This window comes from Polyodon spathula, chromosome 2 (assembly GCF_017654505.1).
Source record: "Polyodon spathula isolate WHYD16114869_AA chromosome 2, ASM1765450v1, whole genome shotgun sequence".
Lineage (NCBI taxonomy): Eukaryota > Metazoa > Chordata > Actinopteri > Acipenseriformes > Polyodontidae > Polyodon > Polyodon spathula.
This window is the reverse complement of record NC_054535.1, coordinates 20,089,822-20,110,517: the sequence shown is the minus strand read 5'-3', so window position 1 is coordinate 20,110,517 and position 20,696 is coordinate 20,089,822. Positions and strand designations below refer to the sequence as shown.

Here is a 20,696-nt window from a genome sequence, read left to right as displayed (position 1 = left end):
CATTGGTTTCCTTTAACTGATATGTTTTGATACAGTCAAGTATATTGTGTTACGTAAACAAATACAGACACAATCAGATTTTGTCTCTAAGTAAGTCTAAGTTTGTCCCAGCACTACTTAAACTACAAAATGGCAACATCTTGGTTTATTTTTATTTTCAAACAAGCAAAGAGTCGTTGCTTAGTTTATATACTGCGAGCTATGCTTTTGCTATAGAATCCCCCCCTAAATCACTAAAGCTTTACTACTGGAACCTTTCCTAAGTTTACTTTTCCTTTCCTATTAATGTTAAAGCTCTGGCCTGCTAATGGACCATGTGGGGACTTTCTGTTCCCTTTTTATCCAGGTAGGCTTCTATGAAAGTTGACATTTTCCAAGAAATGTCTCCTTAAATAGTAAGAGTGTGGGTGTTTTTTCTGCTCTACCACACTAGTTGGCCATAAGGTGATATGTCCTCAAATCAGAGGGGGAATATGGTCATATTTTTTCCCCACGGTTTCTGGATTGCCTAGTACATGACTAGCAGCTTGTAGTGGGTGTATACTGACAGGCTTTGCTCCTGGTGAAGCCAGCAGCTACCCAGCAGTTTCTATGTAGTGAATCATGGACCCCATGTGACGAGGGGTAGGGAATTGAACAGAATTGTCTGCTTTAATTAACGGCTTAAATCTTTAAGGTAGCAGAGAGGATAAACAGCTTGTTAAGTGTAGAGATGGTTTTCAAATAAATATAAGATCATGACAATGCAAGCTAGCACCCATCCTGTCTCAATCTGAGAAATCGATCTTTCCCAAATAGGTAACAAAAAGGATTTACATTATTACTGTAATGCTCCATTTACAAAGCCACACTCCTGTGGTCTGTAGTTAAATACACAGACCTGGGTATTCTCACCATCCGTGCTTTAACCCCTTGCCTATGCCTACTTCAGCATTGAAAAGAGATGCAAGGGAGAAGCAGGTCTGTAGCAGGCTTCTGTATCAATCGGTTAAATGCAGCACTTGAAAAACGTTGTAACCTTGTAGAGATTAAGTATTTTATTTGAAAACAGGTGTCTGGAAGCAACAGAAACATCTTTAAGATGCCAAAGATATGGTTTAGTAAAAAATACATACATAAAAAAACAATATTAGTTGGTATGTTTTCTGGTGAATGCCAGTTTTTACTGTATCTTAAATAATTAAAGTAGGTTTGGCTACTGTAGATACAGACACATTTACATTTGTTGCCTTGAAATATTACCAAACAGGCTATAGTGTTTCCAGAAAAACCCTCTACTATCATAACTTGTACAACAACTTGCATTAAACCACTGAACTTTTCACAGTGAACTCTTCACACTACTTGCCCACACAAAATGTTCAAAACTGCATATGACTAAAAAAAAAAACTTCTCCAGTCTATTCACAATTTCATGCTAGAGTAAAAACCATCCAGTGCTGAAGTATGATTCAAACTCTGACTCACATCCATCCCTCCTGTAACCTACATAGCATATGAATGTATACACCCAAAAACAAAACCCTGCAATGTCTAACTCATACAAGCCTGTTTTGTGGTCTAATAACAGCTACTTCAAGCAAATCTGAGTTTTGTTTTATATGGCTGAAAATACAGTATCAGGGTTGTTTTTTCTCATGTTGAATAAGGGATACTCTAGAGCTACTGTAGATTTAAGGATAACAAATTGGTTATGTTATACTACACTAGGCTGCTGGACCTGAACCTAAATGTTCACAAACACATAAGCTAAATAAAACACTTCCTTAAACAGAAAATACCGAAAATAGAAAAACATGCATCACCAAGTAATGACACTTACATACTGACGCTATGACAGCACCGTCATCCCACCCCCTCTTCCCATGACATAAGAATCCTGTAATGTGCCATCTTATCTTCACACTTTGTATACAGTCTCAACTGTCCATATAAGCGCCCAGTTTTACTGGCAAAATGTTAATAAGCGCCCACACTTGCCAAAGGGCACCCCCATTTCAATATCTTACAAATTACTTACAAGTCAAATGTTTCAGCTTTCCTGTTTCATGGTGAAAACAACAGGTACTAGCTGAGGGTTTAAGCTCAGAAGAAAGAATGTACATTTCACAGCATTACAAAAATAGTTTTCTATTCCATTCTCTTAGTTTGCAGCTAACAGCCAAGCTTCCCAGAGTGTCCTTAATTTTACCATTACGACAGTATTTCATTTGAACCATACCATGTAATAGCTTAATTATTTATAATGCATAAAAAGCTTGTGGGAGAAAAAGCTATTTAAATAATCGACTAATCTGAAGGAAAGCAAGTGAGTGAGTCACCTCTCCTGTCTTCCTGCAACCTGTGTTAAGATCTATTGAAGCATTTTTAGTCCAGTAACTACAGTTAGCACTTGGAAATCCGTTACCGAGGGGTGAGTATTCGCATTTTGACCACAACACAACCGGGTTAAGCGGCCTTTGACCAAGAACCTGTGACCGGGACCGCAACGCAAAAACGGACCTGGTGTCATGCCTAAAAGTGTCACTGCCAAATGGCAGAATTTGGCATCTATAGGTGCCAAATAGTGTATATATATATATATATATATATATATATATATATATATATATACAGTGCCTTGCAAAAGTATTCAGACCCCTGACCAATTCTCTCATATTACCGAATTACAAATGGTACATTGAAATTTGGTTCTGTTTGATATTTTATTTTTAAACACTGAAACTCAGAATCAATTATTGTAAGGTGACATTGGTTTTATGTTGGGAAATATTTTTAAGAAAAATAAAAAACTGAAATATCTTGCTTGCATAAGTATTCAACCCCTGTGCTGTGGAAGCTCCCAGTTTGCACTGATGAAAGAAATTGCCATAACGTGGACACAATTACCTTACCATTGGCCTCCACCTGTGAACCATTAAAGTTGCTGTCACATTTTCTGGATTAAAACCCCACTGTTGAAGGATCACTGGTAAGACTGTGAATCTGAAGGAAAATGAAGACCATAGAGCATTCTACAGAAGTTAGAGATAAAGTAATACAAATGCATAGATTAGGGAAAGGGTACAAAATAATATCCAAGTGTTTGGATATCCCAGTGAGCACAGTTGGATCAATAATCAGGAAGGGGAAGCTGCATCACACCACTCAGGCACTGCCAAGAAAAGGCCGTTCCTCAAAACTCAGCACTCAAACAAGAAGGAGACTTGTGAGAGAAGTCACAGAGAGGCCAACAATCACTTTGAAGGAGATGCAGAGTTCAGTGGCTGGGAGTGGAGTAATGGTGCACCAGTCAACCATATCAAGAGCTCTGCATAACACTGGCCTGTATGGGAGGGTGGCAAGAAAGAAGCCGTTACTCAAAAAGTAACATCAGAAAGCATGAGAGTGACCCAGCTGCGATGTGGGAAAAGGTTTTGTGGTCAGATGAGACCAAGATAGAGCTTTTTGGCCAAAACTCAAAGCGCTATGTGTGGCGCAAACCTAACACTGCCTAGATACACCATCCCTACAGTGAAGTATGGTGGTGGCAGCATCGTGCTGTGGGTATGCTTCTCATCAGCAGGGACTGGGCATCTTGTTACAATTGAAGGAAGAATTGCTGGAGCAAAATACAGGCAAATACTGCAAGAGAATCTGCTTCAGTCTGCTAAAAAACGGAAGCTTGGGAGGAAATTTACCTTTCAGCAGGACAATTATCCCAAGCACAAGGCCAAAGCAACATTGGAATGCCTCAAGAACAAAAAGGTGAATGTCCTACATTGGCCCAGTCAAAGTCCTGATCTCAATCGCATTGAGACATTAATGCACTTAACCATCACACGCAATTTCCGACACCAGTTTTCTGATACATCTCTTCAATGTTACAATGTACTTTATCCATCACAGCCCTTTTTTTATTATTATTTATTTTATTTTTTTTAAATCGCATGCCAAATCAGTGTCTTGATTGGGCACTTACACAGTGCTTCATCCAAATTTCCATGACAAAAATGCAGCAAAAACAAAGCGAACAAGACAAGCTACGGTAATGTAAAAAAGTTAGTGATTAAACAATTTTAGATACTATGCGATCTATGCGACACTTTTTAAAAAAAAAAAAAAAAAAAAAAAACAACCTGTTATCTTTAGTTGTTTTTGTACATTTTCATTATCAAGTGAACTGTGATATTTGGGTTCTTTTCGAGCACTAATTTCTGCAATTTTGAATATTGACTTTGGATACTTTTTAATTCTGGAAACTGTGTTGTTTTTTAATCTTTTGCTAAATTGCATTGCCTTTTACGTTTTATGCAGTTGCGGTTCAGAGCAGTAGGAAACCACTGTATTTTATTTATTTATTTATTTTTTAGATTGCAGTGAACAATGTCTCTCGTTCATCTCTTCTCACTCATAGACTCAACATCCTCTCTCAACTCTCAATTCTCACCACCAAGTCCCTCCCCGTTCCTCATCATTGGTCCAACACTCCCTACCCCTGACTGGTCATGTCAGACCATTCACAAACAGGCAGTCTGTCACTCTGTCATCTCTGTCACACAAGCACAAAAACACACAGAGAACGCTAACAGATCTGAACAACAATAACACAGTTTACAAACACATATTATTTGCAAATCTGCCCCCCCCCCCCAACCCACAGTGTGTACTGTATTAGAGTCCATGTACCATCTCTTTTGACAAGTGATATTTTCAGAATCATATCATTCTCAATATAAATAATACTTTTGTTGAAAATATAATACTGTACCAACAAAACCAACTACAGTACATCTAAATGGAAGCCTACTTATTTTAAGACACAGTCCTTTCAGATATGTATTTTTGACATTGTATCTTTCCTCCAAAAGAACATTTTGTCTAACAAATACTTGCTGCTTTTTCTGCAATGATTTAATATTGTAAGCACCAAACAAAACAAAAATACACGGACAACAGCACAACCACAGCACTTAAAGTATTCTCCATTCTGGACATGATCAAAACAGTTTTTCCAAAGAGAACTTCTGCACTAGTAATCAGGAAGAGAGCTGAGTGTGTTTGGAAAAGTGCAATCTGAAAACAATAGAACTCTGGATGAAGCAGCAAGTGGTCCAAACAAATCAATTTTAATTAACTTTAAAAGAAACTCAAGCTTGCTTGAATGTTTCTGATGTGAAACAAACCGAAGCAAACCTGAAGAAAATGAGTTTCTAGCTGCCCCTAGCAAGATGGCCACTGCAACCCGACTCTAGACCTCATATCAGTTCCATCTTGATAAGGGCATAGAAAGCCTCAACAGCACCTCTGTCTGTCGGGAGGCCAAACTTCACTTCTTGTAAATACCGTCACCCCGTGACACATATATACAGAATAAAGATTTAGTGCGCATTAGTTAATTTAAAATCAGTAGGTTTATTTATTTATTTTTGTATTTATTAATTTATTTTTGGGCGGGGGATGGGGGGGTGAGGGGGGCTATTTCACTCAAATGTGCTAACAAGTTGCATTATTTGAGGAAAAAAATAGACTGAACAGCAGAAAGATGACTCCCTAAGCTCATTCTGTTAGTGTATCCTTGTTTTGGTAAGCCTGTTACCATATTTGAAATATACAGAACACCATTACATCATGTAAGAATAAATCATGGATTTGAGTATAAACAATAACAAGTAGTTGTCGTGACGTCAAACACCTATAAATACCTCCAATGTTTTGATTCAAACACAGGCTCCCTTGAGAAAGATATGTACAACATATAGAAACGTTGGGCAGCTGGCTCCTTGAGCTATATATATATATATATATATATATATATATATATATATATATATATATATATATATATATACACACACACACATACAGTACTAGTCAAAAGTTTGAGTACACCTGCTTGAAACCAAGTTTTTCATGATTATCTATACTTTTAACTGAATAAACTTGTCTATAAATAATTATAGTACACTTAATATTTCATTATATGATACGTGTACTTATATAAGCTGATAATCATAAGTGAATTGCATACAAAAATGTATTTTTTAAATGAAAATATAAATCTTGTCAATTTCAATGAAATGGTCACCCAAAGCAAGGGGATTTCAGTCTGAACGCCAAGTCAGTTAAAAGTCTGAAATGTGTACAACACGGTGTTAGAACACTGGCCTAAGTATAAAAGTGTCTTTGTTAGATGTTCTCTGAGTTAACTAGCATGTTACCTAATTAACATTTTGTCACCAATTATTGTTAACAGGTGAGGGTCCATGATTACTATAAATATGGGTAGCATAGGCACAAGTTTGTCATTCCTGAATGAAAGGGAGCAGAAAATGGCAAAATACACTTAGTTAAGCAAAGAAAATGAAGGTCAATCCTTAAGACAAATCACAAGAACTTTGCAAGTGTCTGTAACTGCTGTGACCAAGACCAAACGATTTGAAGAAACTGGCACTCATGAGGACCGAACAAGGTCAGGTAGGCCAAGGGTGACCTCAGAATCTGAGAACAAGTTCATTCGAGTCACAAGTTTGGGAAACCACCGATTAACTACCTCTGAAATACAAACTCAGCTAAATGCTACTAGAAGTACAGATGTTTCAACATCAACTGTTCAGAAGAGATTGTGTGAAGCTGGCCTAACTGGAAGAATTGCTGCAAAGGAACCATTGTTAAGAGTGCAGAATAAGAGGAAGAGATTTGCCGGGGCCAAAAAACACAGAAACTGGATATTTCAGGAGTGGAAGTCGGTCTTATGGACCGATAAGTCAAAATTTTAAATATCTGGGTCCCACCACCGAGTATTTGTAAGATATACAGAGAGGGTGAGTGCATGAGTTCTGCAGGTGTGGTTCCCACTGTCAAGGAGGAGGCAGTGTCATGGTCTGGGGTTGCTTTGCTGGTGACAGAGTTGTTGATCTTTACCAAGTCCATGGCAAGCTCAACCAGCATGGCTATCATAGCATACTTCAAAGGCATGCCATTCCATCAGGATTATGGCTAGTTGGGCAGTCCTTCATTCTTCAGCAAGGTAATGACCTGAAACACACCTCAAAGTTGTGCAAGAACTATCTGGTGAAGAAGGAAAGTGAAGGATAACTCTAATCTAAATCTAATACCTGGCCTGCCCAGTCTCCAGACCTTAATCCCATAAAATTTGTATGGGGCAAACTGGACAGAAGAGTTAAAGCAAAGCTACCCACAAGTGCCCTACATCTCTGGGCATTGCTGCAGAAGAGCTGGGAAGACATGTCGGGTGATTTCCTGCTGAAACGGTGTATATATATATATATAAATCAGTCATTGGGAATCCTAGCTTGTGATTGGTTAAAACCTCATCATAGGAGGAAAAATATATTTATCTATTTCCCTCACATCCTTACACCACTGGTCGATAGTCTCCACCTATCATGTGATTGTTTCACATCACTGTCACTTTTTGAAAGGAACGCCTTTCTCCCTGCACTCTTCACAAGAGAAAATTGCTGAACACAGATTTACACTGAACATTAAATTAAAAAACATACTACAAAAAAAGATGTTCCATACACTAAAATGGTGATTAAAATGTGACTGACTTTCTAAAATTCAAACTAATTCAACTCAACGAAAACAAATATGACAGATGGGTTATAAACTGGAATATGCAGCAGTCGCAAAACTAGATGGAGACAGAGAAAAACTTTGCTAACTATATAGTATGAACTTCAGAAACATTTTCTGTTATTTATTTATTTATTTACTTATGCTGTATCAGCTATATTTAAACAAAATATATGTCGATATTTATTTACTATGCTGTAAAAAAATATATGAAGTCGTATTTACTATCCAACCTTGCCACACTTATTTTCTTGACTGATTCATATATTAAATATGTACTGTAGACTCAGCTCAAGTGGAAAATGAAATGCCCCTCAGGAAGACTATTGTTACCTCCAGGGTGCTATGCCCTCAGCCTGCGGCTTCGGGAACAATAGTCTTCCCTCGGGTCATATTTCTCAAGCGTGATGAAGCTTGCATTCTGAAACAATACAAAAGGTGCCTCATATCAGCAGAGGCCTATTCCATTATCCTATGAACAAAACATCTCAAATATTCCATTCATTTTTTCATGTTTGGTACAATGCCATGTATAATGGCTTTTTTTTTTTTTTGCGGTTTAACCAGAGGCTTGGCTAAAAAGATGGATTTTAACGTTAAACGTAAGAAAACAAAGTTCTTATTGTTGCTCAGAATTTATATAAATCACCATATTAAAAAAAACAAACAAATCTACTGCCTAAAACTACAGCCATAAACATCCATGTTTTACTTGGTAACAGTCACTTTAAGAGTGTTTAGAAGCTTTATTTTCCATATGCTGTACAAGCAGGCTGACATTTCATGTGACACTTCTGCCGCTACTCCTAAAGGGAGATGCAATGAAGCTGATGTTTTATTGAGTTCCTCTTTTTGTGGGGAGATTGTTATTGAGGTAGGTATTCTCTAAATTCCTCAGAGACCTAACTATAAAAACAAGACACATCAGAGAGACTATGCACATACTGTAGAGTTGTGCAATTCAAATATTTTAGTTGCCAACAGGCATTTTTTTGTTATCGCTCCTGACATTTCTTCTTAACGAGGCCTTGGAAAGCAATACCCACATTTAACTTGGATGCTTGACACGCACAATACAAAACCACTGTGTTGTGAAGAATGCTAAAGGTTACTGTATACAGTGTTCCTGTCACCACAGCCCTGTTCCCAACAGACACTGTCCATAATCACAATATTATAACACAATGGCCTTTGCCTTTCTCCTTATCAATTCTGAAATGCCTCCTTGCTTCCCTTGAGATGTACAGATAGAAAGGAATCTACAGTAGTTGCCATCTTCTGGAGATACCTGACCATGACAGTTGATAATTGTTAGATAAAGACTTTTCCTCTATTCTAAAAATGGGTTTCTGTTAAAAAACCTATCATGTAACATTTTGCAAATACCATGGTCCTCTTGCATCACTGAACTTGGCGGCCCATTAACTGTGCTGTAAACGCATTTTATGAAGCACTTCTTTAATTCGATATTTTATTTAAATAATGGATTTTTAATAAGGCTATAATTAATCACCTGTCCTGAGTGGACTCTGTTTGGCTGATACAGAAGAAACAGCACAGAGTTTACAAATTATTTATTAGTATAAAAACCTTAGTGTTATGATAAAAAGATGAACAAATAAAAAATGATGTAGGAGAATTAATCATTTTTGATTATTAATACACATATGCCCACTTTTTTTGTTTGTTTGTTTTACTGCAAGGACATTGTCATTATCATTAATTTGCTTGTTTAAAGATGTAGAATGCTGACTAAAGGTTACCTGGTTCTGACAATTTCATATGAAATGAAACTCCTTTTTTTTTTCTTTTTTTTTTTTTTTTTTAAAGAAACAAAACAATTAGTAGAACCTTTGTGTATTTCTGGGGGCTGGAGTCGGGGCTCCTCCCCTGTGTCATCCCGCTAAAATATCTTTCAGTCACCCTATTTAAACTGTAGCCCGCTTCCTAATTTTCATCTTCCTTTTCAGTTTGCAGTAACCATGCAGACTTGCAGACCCAATCTTAAAACAAAATCAGTATAAAATGACTGCTCACCCGAGGCAGCTTTTGTTTTCATCTGACTCGGATGAATACATTCTCTTTCTTTCTGGTTTAGTTTTCCCTTGTGGGAAGTTACTTCCTTCCCGACCTTGAAGGTTGATCGGTTAGGCCTCACCTTTGAAAGGGCGGTTCTCTGAGTAGTCAAGGGGAAACCCCTATTCTGTTACTAAGTCACAAGCACTTTGTCTTTATTCTAGTAGTCCCTTACGCAGGCCTGGCTCCTGCCTCGTAAATAATAATAATTCAGTCGCCAAAGACAATAGCAAAGTAAAATTGATTTCCTATCCTGCTGCAAGCTATGTTAATTAACACACTTCTTAGAATCATATCTGTAATTCACTGTAATTACTGAATGTTAATACTGCAAAATACAATAAAAAATAAAATGACTAAAATGTGCAAATGCCACTGAATTTGTATAGTATATATGTTAGATATCTTGAAAGTAGGGAGGCAGTATGATTGCAAGCAGAGTACGTATACTAACCTTCATAGTTGAGGATAAGCCCAGGATTTTGTATAGTGTTGAATGCATTAAACATGTTTTCTCTGCTTTAGAGGAATGCAACCTTTAAGTTCGACAGAATGTAGGCCTACAAAAAAACAGAAGACTGAACTGCTGAAATACTTAATCCACAAGTTCACATTCATATAGTATTTATCATCTCATCAGAAGTTAGGTTGTCACTGCTAATGTCCACAGTAAGAATCTTCTATTCTGGTGTCTTCAAAGCACTGACAGTCCTGGACAAATATATGTGCCCTATATACAGCACTACCTGGTTGTTGTTGTTTTGTTTTATTTTAGAATAACCTTGCGGAGATTTCTAACTAAAATAAACAGGGTATCTATTTAACAAACCTATTCAGAGGCAGATCCTGATAGGGTATTATACTTCTTTCCAAGTATTGTATTTTAATGATTTATTAACATTGTGGAAAATACCGAATGGGTTATTATAGGGTCAAAGTGGTATGGTAGGTATTATTTTATTATTGTTTATTTATTAGCATATGGCCTTTTCCAGGGTGACTTACAGTTGTTACAAAATATCACAATACAATGTATCACATTACAAAATATCTCATTACAGAATATTATATTGCAGATAGAGCAGTTATAAAGTACAGTAACATCTGTAGAAAATAAGATCAAATTCAAAGAGCAAAATAAAGAATACAGTAAAGAATTACATTTAAGAGTGAGTTCAACTAAGAACAATGAAACTTATAGTAAAAATATTTGCTTATACAAGTAAAGTCCATTACAAGCACGTAAGTACAATAGACAATAAACGTAAGTACAGACAGTACTGCCTCTGTTAAAATTCTGAATATAGTTTTACCAGTCTGATAGAGATGAAGGCTGGTCTAGTAACCAGTTCACCTACATGAAGGGAAGGCATGAGAACTACCTGAGAACTAAACAAAATACATGGAAAATACTAGGGCTATACTGTAATCCTTGATATGCAGGTGATCTAAGTATGCATTTGCATCATACAAGATCAGACCAGTGAGATATTTTCTAATGAAGCACACATTTTCTAAATCAACCACATAGATTAGTGTGGTTAAAAACCTAATGTCACAGGAAACATTAGCAGAAGAAAATAGGATATGATTAAGCATATCTAAAGGAAACAAAACATGTTATATACATAATCTTGCTAACCAATCTCATGGTACTGCATAGTTTATTGCTAGTTGATATATATTGGTTTGGTGTATGGAAAAAGTTTATCCTGCCCACGAGAAAAAATGGTTTCTTTGCATGGACAATCATAATGCATCGTGTCTTTCACTGGAGTATAGTATTTTCTTTTTGTGCATCAAACTTTACTCAAACAGAATTATACACTTTTCAGATTTACTTAAATCCTAATTTAACTATTTGATCAATATGTTTTAAGTGGACCTTACTCTGCTTTTATCGTCATATTATATATACATGTAAAGCATCTTTAAACCAAAGTATCAAATCCTTATTTTAAATAAAAAATACAGTCAACCCTGTATCAAGAGACCACTCAAGGGACACAGATAGTCTCTTAAAAGAGGGCCCGTAGCTTATGAATTTTCTATTTGTCTACTACACACTTTTCTGTGATTATGTATGTCTTGCATACACTGTAAAAGTCAGAAGATGTAATATGAACAAAAGTAAGTATGTAATTTAATAACATTCGTTTAGATAACGCATTTACAAACAAATCATTTTTGTGAACATAATGAAGCTTGCCTGTCTCAGATCACATACAATGTTTTAAATCCTTTGTAAATTTCAATGCCGGTGTCTGCCTTTCAGGTACGTGTTGATTCATTGCATCCTGAAACCGCGCACATTGTTTTCATACTCTTGTAAGTTTGGCTTTAATTTTCAGTCTTTATTTTCCTTTTAACGGTTTGCCTTTAAGTATTAAGGTGCTACATCCTAGTTATGAGAACATTCTGTTAAATTAGCGGGAAAGAACAACACCACACAAAACAGACACAATGGAAGCTAACTAGTTCCCAGGCAAGTGCGAGAACCAAATGCAAGTTAAAGTAGCATTTAGGGGAAGAGATTAATGTCATTGCTTGCTCTTGTGTTTGAATAATGAAGAAGGTGAAACAGAATCAGCAAGTCAATCAGGACATCAAAGTAAAAAGAAGCGACGTTGTTTAGTAATTAACAGTTTAATTAAGATATTGAATCTGCTCAAAACTTCAAGCTTAGTTCTTTCCGTTTCAAAATGCTGTATCTGCATCTTTATCTTTCTAGTGCCAAATTTTTCAACAGGTTTTCTGGCACTTATTCTCTTTACCAGTTTAATAACTGTAATTCTGTCATTCTAGGAAGGACCTTTTGTTTCTTCAAGTTTTCTCTCTTCCTTTACAAGACAGCGCTGTTGCTTTATTGATTAAGGATAAAAGACCGATAAAATGGTTAACGTATTCCTTTGAATTTAGGACGTGCCATTTAAAACCTTATTTTTCTGATAAACAATAGCCCTGTGTGACGGTGCTTAATACAGGTTTGAGTCCGTTGCTGAGTAAGAGAATTGTGGTCGCTGGTCGCGTTAGACAGGTGGTCACTTGATACAGTTAAATAAAAGCACAGATAATATTGGGAGGAATTTAAAATGACCACTTTGACCAGGTGGTTGCTAAATAAAGGTGGTCGCATGAGCAGGTTTGACTGTATGTATTTTTAAAAATAGTTTTGAAACTTATGTTAAATACAGTATATCCGTTGACTTTCTATTGACTTATTCTAATTAAACGTGACTGAAGATGGCAGCGGAGTTCAAGCTCCTTTCATTGAATGAGATGGAATTTCTATCATCTGAAAAAAAGACAGGGTTTTGGGGAATATTAATGTCACCTCTTAGGCCCAAATCGTTGTCCCTCAAGAACATGAACGTCTACTACAGCTAAACTAGTAAAAGTCAAAACTGTAAAATTTAGGTATTCCCATCTCCTGTTCACTGTGTAGAGTCATTCCAGTGCACCAGATCATTAGCTAATGGTGAAGCCATCTATTACAGCTATAGAGAGGCTGGTAAAGACAAATAAAATCAGCCCTCTTTAAAAATAAATTACATTCCAGTTGTAAACACTTTTCATTGGTTTGTTAATTTTTGATTTAAAATAATTTTACCCATATAAATTATTCAGCACCTCTCCACAAATGAGATACATATATCTTAATCTCCAAATATTAAACATAATTATTAAAATAATGACATAAGATTGGTAACCCATATTGGTAAAGTATTGAGTCACATGGCCCTCCTTATAATTGTATTTAAATCAAAAAGTATTGCTTTAGTATTACTTAATGAAGGCTGTTATTTAGCATTAGATCAATTATGTAATTAATGGTAGCTTGGCAAAAAAGTTTTGCACGTATTGAATTTGATTTGTTCAATTCCTTTTTAATTTCACATGCATATTTTAAAGGACACATACAGTATATTGCACGTGGCATAATCCCAAGAGTAATAGAGGAAATGTACATAAACCCTAGACTAAAGAGGGACGTTTGTATATTATAATGGCAGACACAACATATTTGATAGCTTTCCTTAATATTTGTAATTAAAGTAACAGAAAATGTTATTGCAAGAGGTCTTTTAGACCTTAAGACTCCTGGCCAATAAGTAGAAGAATAATATATTAAAAGCTTGCACAGTAACATTTGTGAGCTGTTTTAAAGTTACTGGATATATGCCCTTTAAAAAAGAAAGAATACATGTTCTGTTCATATTAATGCTGTGTCATAGTTCAATGCTCTGTACAACAGTAAAAGGGCAAGGTTTGGGTTGACAAGGCGGAATCAAACTCACTAGCTGAATTATTTAATTTGTCCACACTTGTACAGCAATAATGCAAAATAATACATTTAAACAACTTTACATATTATATACAGTATATGTATGCAATTATACCATATACAAGAATGCAACATCAACAGTTAGACAGTGATAGAATCAAGATTTAAAAAGGAGTTTGTCAAGGAGATATAATTTCCCCAAAGCTCTTCACGGCCACCTTAGAAGACATTTTCAAAACACTAGACTGGGAAAAATAAGGGGCTGAAGATCAATGGAACCTACTTGAATCACCTACGATTTGCTGATGACATCCTCATATTTACAACATGCCCAGAAAATTACAAACAAGAATACAAAAACTACATGAGGCTAGCATCAAAGCGGGCATGGAAATAAACCTGAAGAAGACTCAATAAATATACCACTCCACGGGCAATTTAAGTCAATGGGATCAAGCTTGAAGAAGTCAATAACTACATATACTTAAGACAGTTAGTTTTGGTTATGTAGAACCAAATGTGCAAAATCAACAGAAGAGCAAAAATGGTCTGGAGTACCTTTTGAAGATTAAGCATGATTCTGAAAGGGAAACTTCCCTTATGCCTCAAGAGGAAAGTTTTCAAACAATGCGTGCTGCCAGTGCTAAGTTATGGATGCGAGACCTAGACCCTCAATGCAAAAATGACTCAAAAATTACAAACGACTCAACAGAGTATGAAAAGATACATGCTGGGAATAACAAAACGAGTCAGGAAAAGGAAGGCATGGATAAGAGCGCAAACAAAAGTATGCAATGTTAATATAAGAGCTAAGAAACTGAAATGGCAGTGGGCCGGACATGTAACAAGAAGAATAGGACATATTAGACTGGCTCACAAGAGATATAAAGCAACCAAGAAGAAGATCTACAAGAAGATGGCAAGATGAAATTAGGAAACATGTTGGATGATGACACATGATGGCTTTTGTGGAAGAATCTTGTGGAAGCCTTCATCCAGCAGTGGATTAAAAAGGTTGAAGATGATTATATATATATATATATATATATCTATATATATATATAGTATATATATATCTATATATATATATATATATATAGCACATCTACAGGTCCTGCTCAAAGTGACCACAACAGTCCATCCACACTGAGATGGAAAGTGTCAACGATGATATCCTCATTACCACACTCTACTGTTGCTATCTGCTAAGTGTCATTAATGGGTGATGCATAACCTTTCTTGCCATATCTGTTAGCCACCCATACTCTAGTTTTTTTTTTTTTTTTAACAGTACTAAATGTGTTTGAATAAGGAAAACAATGTCTTAAATAGAGTAATTTAGAATGTAGCTTTGATGTCTGCGTCAGCCTTGAAAAGACTTTAAATTGTGTCTACAACTCGTGCAGTGCCTCTAGGGCACCTTGCTGTAGCTATGATAACGGATTCAAAAGTTAATTCAAAATGTTTCTCCAGCACACATTAAGTACATCAATATTTAGGCATCGGGTTTTGCTCTATAATTTAAAGACAAGCTAATTTTCCACATATCAAAGGTTAAATACATATATACTGCTGTATAGGACAACCAATGGATTTAAAGCTTCCAGCTAAATGAAGAAACAGTATTCTAACTGCAAGAATGGAGAAGGGAGATAGCATGTTTGATTTCATTAAAAAAGAGCATGCATTAGCTCACTGCATCATTAAAACCAAGATTTTATACCCAACCCCTTTCCAATCTGCCAATGTCTGAGGGAGAGAGAGGGGGAGAGAAAGAGCGAGTGGGAGTGAGAGAGGGAGAGAGAGAGAGGGAGAGAGAGAGAAAGAGCACACAGCAGCCCTGCCTGAATCGTGAGTGGCTTACGACACTCAGTGAACACAAGGTGCTTCTGCATGCACTGCCAGCGCACAACTCTGCTGTAAAGGGAGGGGAGCCTTTATTTGAAGAAGCCGGCTTCTCTTCTGAGCATCACCTCCCAGTAAAGTGAATAATCTATAAGAAAGAATGAAAAATGTAGAAAGGGGCTAAAACACAAAAAAGAAAAGAAGGAACCCTCGCTGCATTCTCAGACAGTCACTGAATGAATAGCAAGCTGTCTCCGAGGATTTAAGGTCGCCCTGGTCACTGGTCACTTCAAGTGATGGACAGTAATTTGTGTTGACAGATTGGAGGACTCATTCGCAGAAAAGAGTTTTAAGGACTTTTTCCCTCCCTCTGATCATCACATAGAGACAGGAGAGAGAGGATAAAGCTCATGCATACAACCAGGGAAACTTGCAGTTTCTACAAGTCAGCTGAAAGCTACTTGGAATCCTCTTTCAGCTGAAGAGAACTAAGACATTGTAGGCTTGCCAGATTTGTGTGTGAACTGAAAAAGGGACTGAATTTGTACCACAGTGGGGTCTTTCTCAGAGTCGCACATAATTAGACCCACAAAGAGAGCAGCTGAATAGAGCTTGTGTCTCTGGAAATGGGTGAGTAAGAAATCCTTTCATATGGTTCATGAAGAAAGCTTTTTTTATCCTCTCCTTTCTCTTTGGTATCTGACATGAACAAAGTAATTTGCCTTTTATTACTATTCATTCTTTAATTTTGTTGTTGTGGCAGGACTCCTCCTTGCTGAAAAGCAGAAAGCATTTTGGATGGGAGTTTATAAAAATGATGTAGAATTTCAAAGATTCAATGGACTTTTTCTCTGATAGATCTAGGAATATTCATGCTAATGGATTTCCTTTTTATTGGTCTATACCTAAAGTGGCTGCTAAGAAAGCCCCCAGGATTGATACTGTGCACACTGGGCATCTTTTTAAAAATGTTTCCAGTTGCGGAGAGTATGTGTCCGAAGATGTGTCGGTGTGATGGCAGGCTATTATACTGCGAGTCTTTGAATTTGACAGAGATACCTCGCAACCTCTCGGGTATCATGGGCTTGTCTCTGCGGTACAACAGCCTTTCAGAGCTGCGTGACGGACACTTTGTGGGGTTAATGCAGCTCACATGGCTCTATCTGGATCACAATCACATCTTCACTGTGGAGGAGAATGCTTTCCAGAGGCTGCGCAGGATGAAAGAGCTCATTCTCAGCTCCAACAAGATTGAGACCCTCCCCAACACCACTTTCAGCCCCATGCCCAACCTGCGTAATGTGGATTTATCTTACAATAACCTACAGGTATTGGAGCCAGAGCTTTTCCATGGCCTTAGGAAGCTAACCACTTTACACTTGCGGTATAACACACTCAAGTTTGTGCCAGTGAGGATTTTCCAGGATTGCCGTAGCATGCAGTTTCTAGATTTGAGCTACAACCAGCTGCAAAGCCTGGCTCGGAACTCTTTTGCAGGATTGTTTAAGCTTACTGAGCTGCACCTTGAGCACAACAAACTGGTGAAAGTCAACCTCGCCCACTTCCCCAGACTTATCTCCCTGAGATCCCTGTACATGCATAGAAATAAAGCAACCATCGTGGTTAACACGCTAGACTGGACATGGAATTTTCTAGAAAAAATAGACCTTTCAGGGAACGAGATTGAATACATTGAACCTCACGTTTTTGAAGCTGTGCCTAACCTGAAATCCCTGCAAATAGATTCCAACAGGCTAACCTACATTGATCAAAGAATCTTAGACTCCTGGACATCCCTCACCAGCATCAGCCTGTCGGGGAACATATGGGACTGTGGCAGGAATGTGTGTTCTCTGGCATCCTGGCTAAGCAACTTCCAGGGCCAGCATGATAATACCTTACTGTGCGCCACCCCTGAATACACACAGGGTGAGGATGTTCTAGATGCTGTCTATGCATTCCAGCTCTGTGAAGATCCAATAGATGTCACAGCCTATACAGATACATACACAGCAACCAAGGATAGGGAAGATGTTTATAGTGATGAAGGACCCACCATAACACCTTATAACATGCAGGATATAGAAGGGGAACTGGTGACTGATTCATTTACAGTGACAACGGTTAATGAGAACCTTGAAAACACTATGCACATCCATAAGGTAGTCACAGGGACAATGGCGCTCATTTTCTCCTTCCTCATTATTGTGTTGATGTTGTATGTTTCCTGGAAATGCTTTCCTGCCAGCCTGCGACACCTGAGGCAATGCTTCACCACAAAACGCCGCAAGCAGAAGCAGAAACAGACCATGCAGCAAATGGCTGCCACATCTGCCCAGGAGTACTACGTAGATTACAAACCCAACCACATTGAGGGCGCTCTGGTCATCATTAATGAGTACGGATCTTGCTCCTGTCACCAACACCCATCAAGAGAGTGTGAAGTGTGACGCAATGCTGGAATTAAAATGAACATTCTTTGCACTGCACTGCGTAGGACCAACAGAGACTGTGAAGATGGATTTACTGTTCTCAAAACAGCTGCTGAGGGACCTGTTGACGTGACGTGAGTGGGGCTGTGTAGTTTTTTTTGTTTGTTTGTTGGTTTCCCACAAAACAAAAATGAATATTTGAGCTTTAATGTGTCTTTCAACTTCAGGATATTTGAACATCAATGGACAGCTGATCAGAATTGTTATTATCCCTTCTGTGTAAAATCTGTTAAGCAGACATGCATAAGTCAACAAAGATGCAAGCTATCCTATTTCTTTTGTAAACTAAAATGTTTAAATAAAATGTTATTTACAGTATCCTAGTCTTTAGAAGTTTTTAACTTATATGAGCACTTATTATTTCCACCATCATGAAATACTGCTTTTGAAATGGAAGGCTGGTGAATTACTTTCTTAGTGCTGCCCTTGATTTAAGTCTTTTTAACTGCAATACATTTCCATATGGGCAACTGCAATCTAAAAATGTTGGGGGGATATAGTGCATCACATTTTGATATTCTACTTATCTTTGTAAATTCAATGAGATGTACCCATATAATGAATTGAGAGCATAAGTGGTGAATCATTTTTTTCCAATTACATCTCAAACAGAAGAACATGTAATCTACAAAAGTGAAGATGCTTATCTTGAAATTTAGTAATGTCATGATTGTGTCACATAATCAGGTTTACATTAATATAAGCTGCCTCCTCACGGCAAGAGAAAACAAAACAAAACAGTTCAATCAATGAAAACAGATAATGGATATTACATCTTGTTATCTGGGCTTAAAATCTATTTTGCCTTATGCTAGAAAAAGGCACACATAAATTCAGAACCAATAGCAAACCTACAGAGCAATGTTGCTTATGGATTTTCACAATGCTTTAATTACAGTGCGATTTTGCACATGCTGTACTGCAAAGATATATAAAGGGTTGTTTGTGTGTTTTGCGTCTCTAATTTGGTTGATGTATTAATACATTGCATATTAGAACTGGTGGCAGTAAGAAACAGTGTAGGCTGCTCTCTAGTGTTTTTATATCAGCAACAGAAGATAAAGCAATACAGCTTTCCACTGCTGTGAATAGGGTCTGTTTTAACACTGAATTATTGGGTGCAATGCTGCAGCACTTCTTGGCATCCTGCATTCCACACACAACTGTTGACTCCTGTAAACAGCAGAGGAATTACTTAAAACCACTTGAGTGTGTGCATCAACCATCACTGAACCTGTTCCAGTGGCTAGTATAGGATGTGTAACCCCTTACAAAATGAATTCCTTTATTACATCTGTGGATTTTTGTGTGTGTGTGTGTGTGTGTGTGTGTGCGTGCATGTGTATGTATGTATGTGTGTGTGTGTGTGTGTTGATAATTTAACTCTCAGTATTTAATTAATAACATTAAAGTAATGCCGAATATACACAATTTAATAGGTCTAATAAAACTATATTGAAGGGTGAGAACTAGATATTGAAAATGTTAAACATACAGTAAGTTGGGAAATTAGTAAAAATGACAAACAAAAAGCACAGGGTCAATATTTATACAAACAGATGTATATCATTGTACTGTATGTGATAATCAAGAAGATCAAATTGGAAAATGTGAGACAAGGTTTTTTGGATTTTACACTCAGCAAAAATCTAAAATAATAATAACACACAATTAATATTTTGGGGTTGAACAACATCATAACATTGCAAAGCAATGTGTAAATTAAAAGCAAACAGGGCCTGAGACAAATAGGCTCTATAAATACTTGCTATGGTATGCTGTTGTTTGAGCTGAATCCGAGTGATTTACAGCTCGTCTTCTGTTTTATATAGTAATCCATCAACCCCTTTCACAGTTGATCATTCTTGTATAACACATGTACTCATGTGCATCATTTGAAAGTATACAACATGAAAATATCCCACAAGTTTGAAATATCATTTCTGTATTGTGTGAATGCACCAGGAAGGCAATGTACTGTAAGTGCTTATTCTCATTTACACTTCTTCAGCCAGTACCAAACTGTAGGGGTGGGTTCAGTAACAACATGCAGTACTTCAGGGTCCATTTTACGGTTAAAATAAATCTAGACAAAATTGGTCAAGATTACTTAATAACGTTTAAAACAAAAATAACCACATAAACTGCAGAAAAAGAAGAGCTATCATTATTCTAGTATTTCTCTGCTTTGCTTCTCCAGTACAATAAATAATGTATTTCTACAATGCACTAATGACATTCAGTCCCACATACTGACATACAGTCACTAGGACTTCTCTTTTTACATTTTAATGTACAACTTGAATGGTATAGGTAAGTGATTTTTACAGTGTAAACTACAGTGTGCACAAATTACTAAAATCATTTTAGCACAGTCGGCACTGCATAATCGGGATACTGATAATCGGGATTTCTGC

The 20,696-nt window shown here is 36.9% G+C and overlaps 2 protein-coding genes across 3 annotated transcripts in view; one reads left to right on the top strand and one right to left on the bottom strand.

Annotated features, from left to right (window-relative positions):
• LOC121331156 (catenin alpha-2-like) overlaps window positions 1-20,696 on the bottom strand; it is a 511,986-nt gene that overhangs the window by 125,117 nt on the left and 366,173 nt on the right. The gene's annotated exons all lie outside the window — the stretch shown is intronic.
• On the top strand, window positions 15,791-19,116 carry LOC121331167 (leucine-rich repeat transmembrane neuronal protein 1-like). Its single transcript, XM_041278391.1, has one exon. The coding sequence runs from the start codon at window positions 16,660-16,662 to the stop codon at window positions 18,235-18,237; it is 1,578 nt and encodes a 525-aa protein (XP_041134325.1). The 5' UTR covers window positions 15,791-16,659; the 3' UTR covers window positions 18,238-19,116.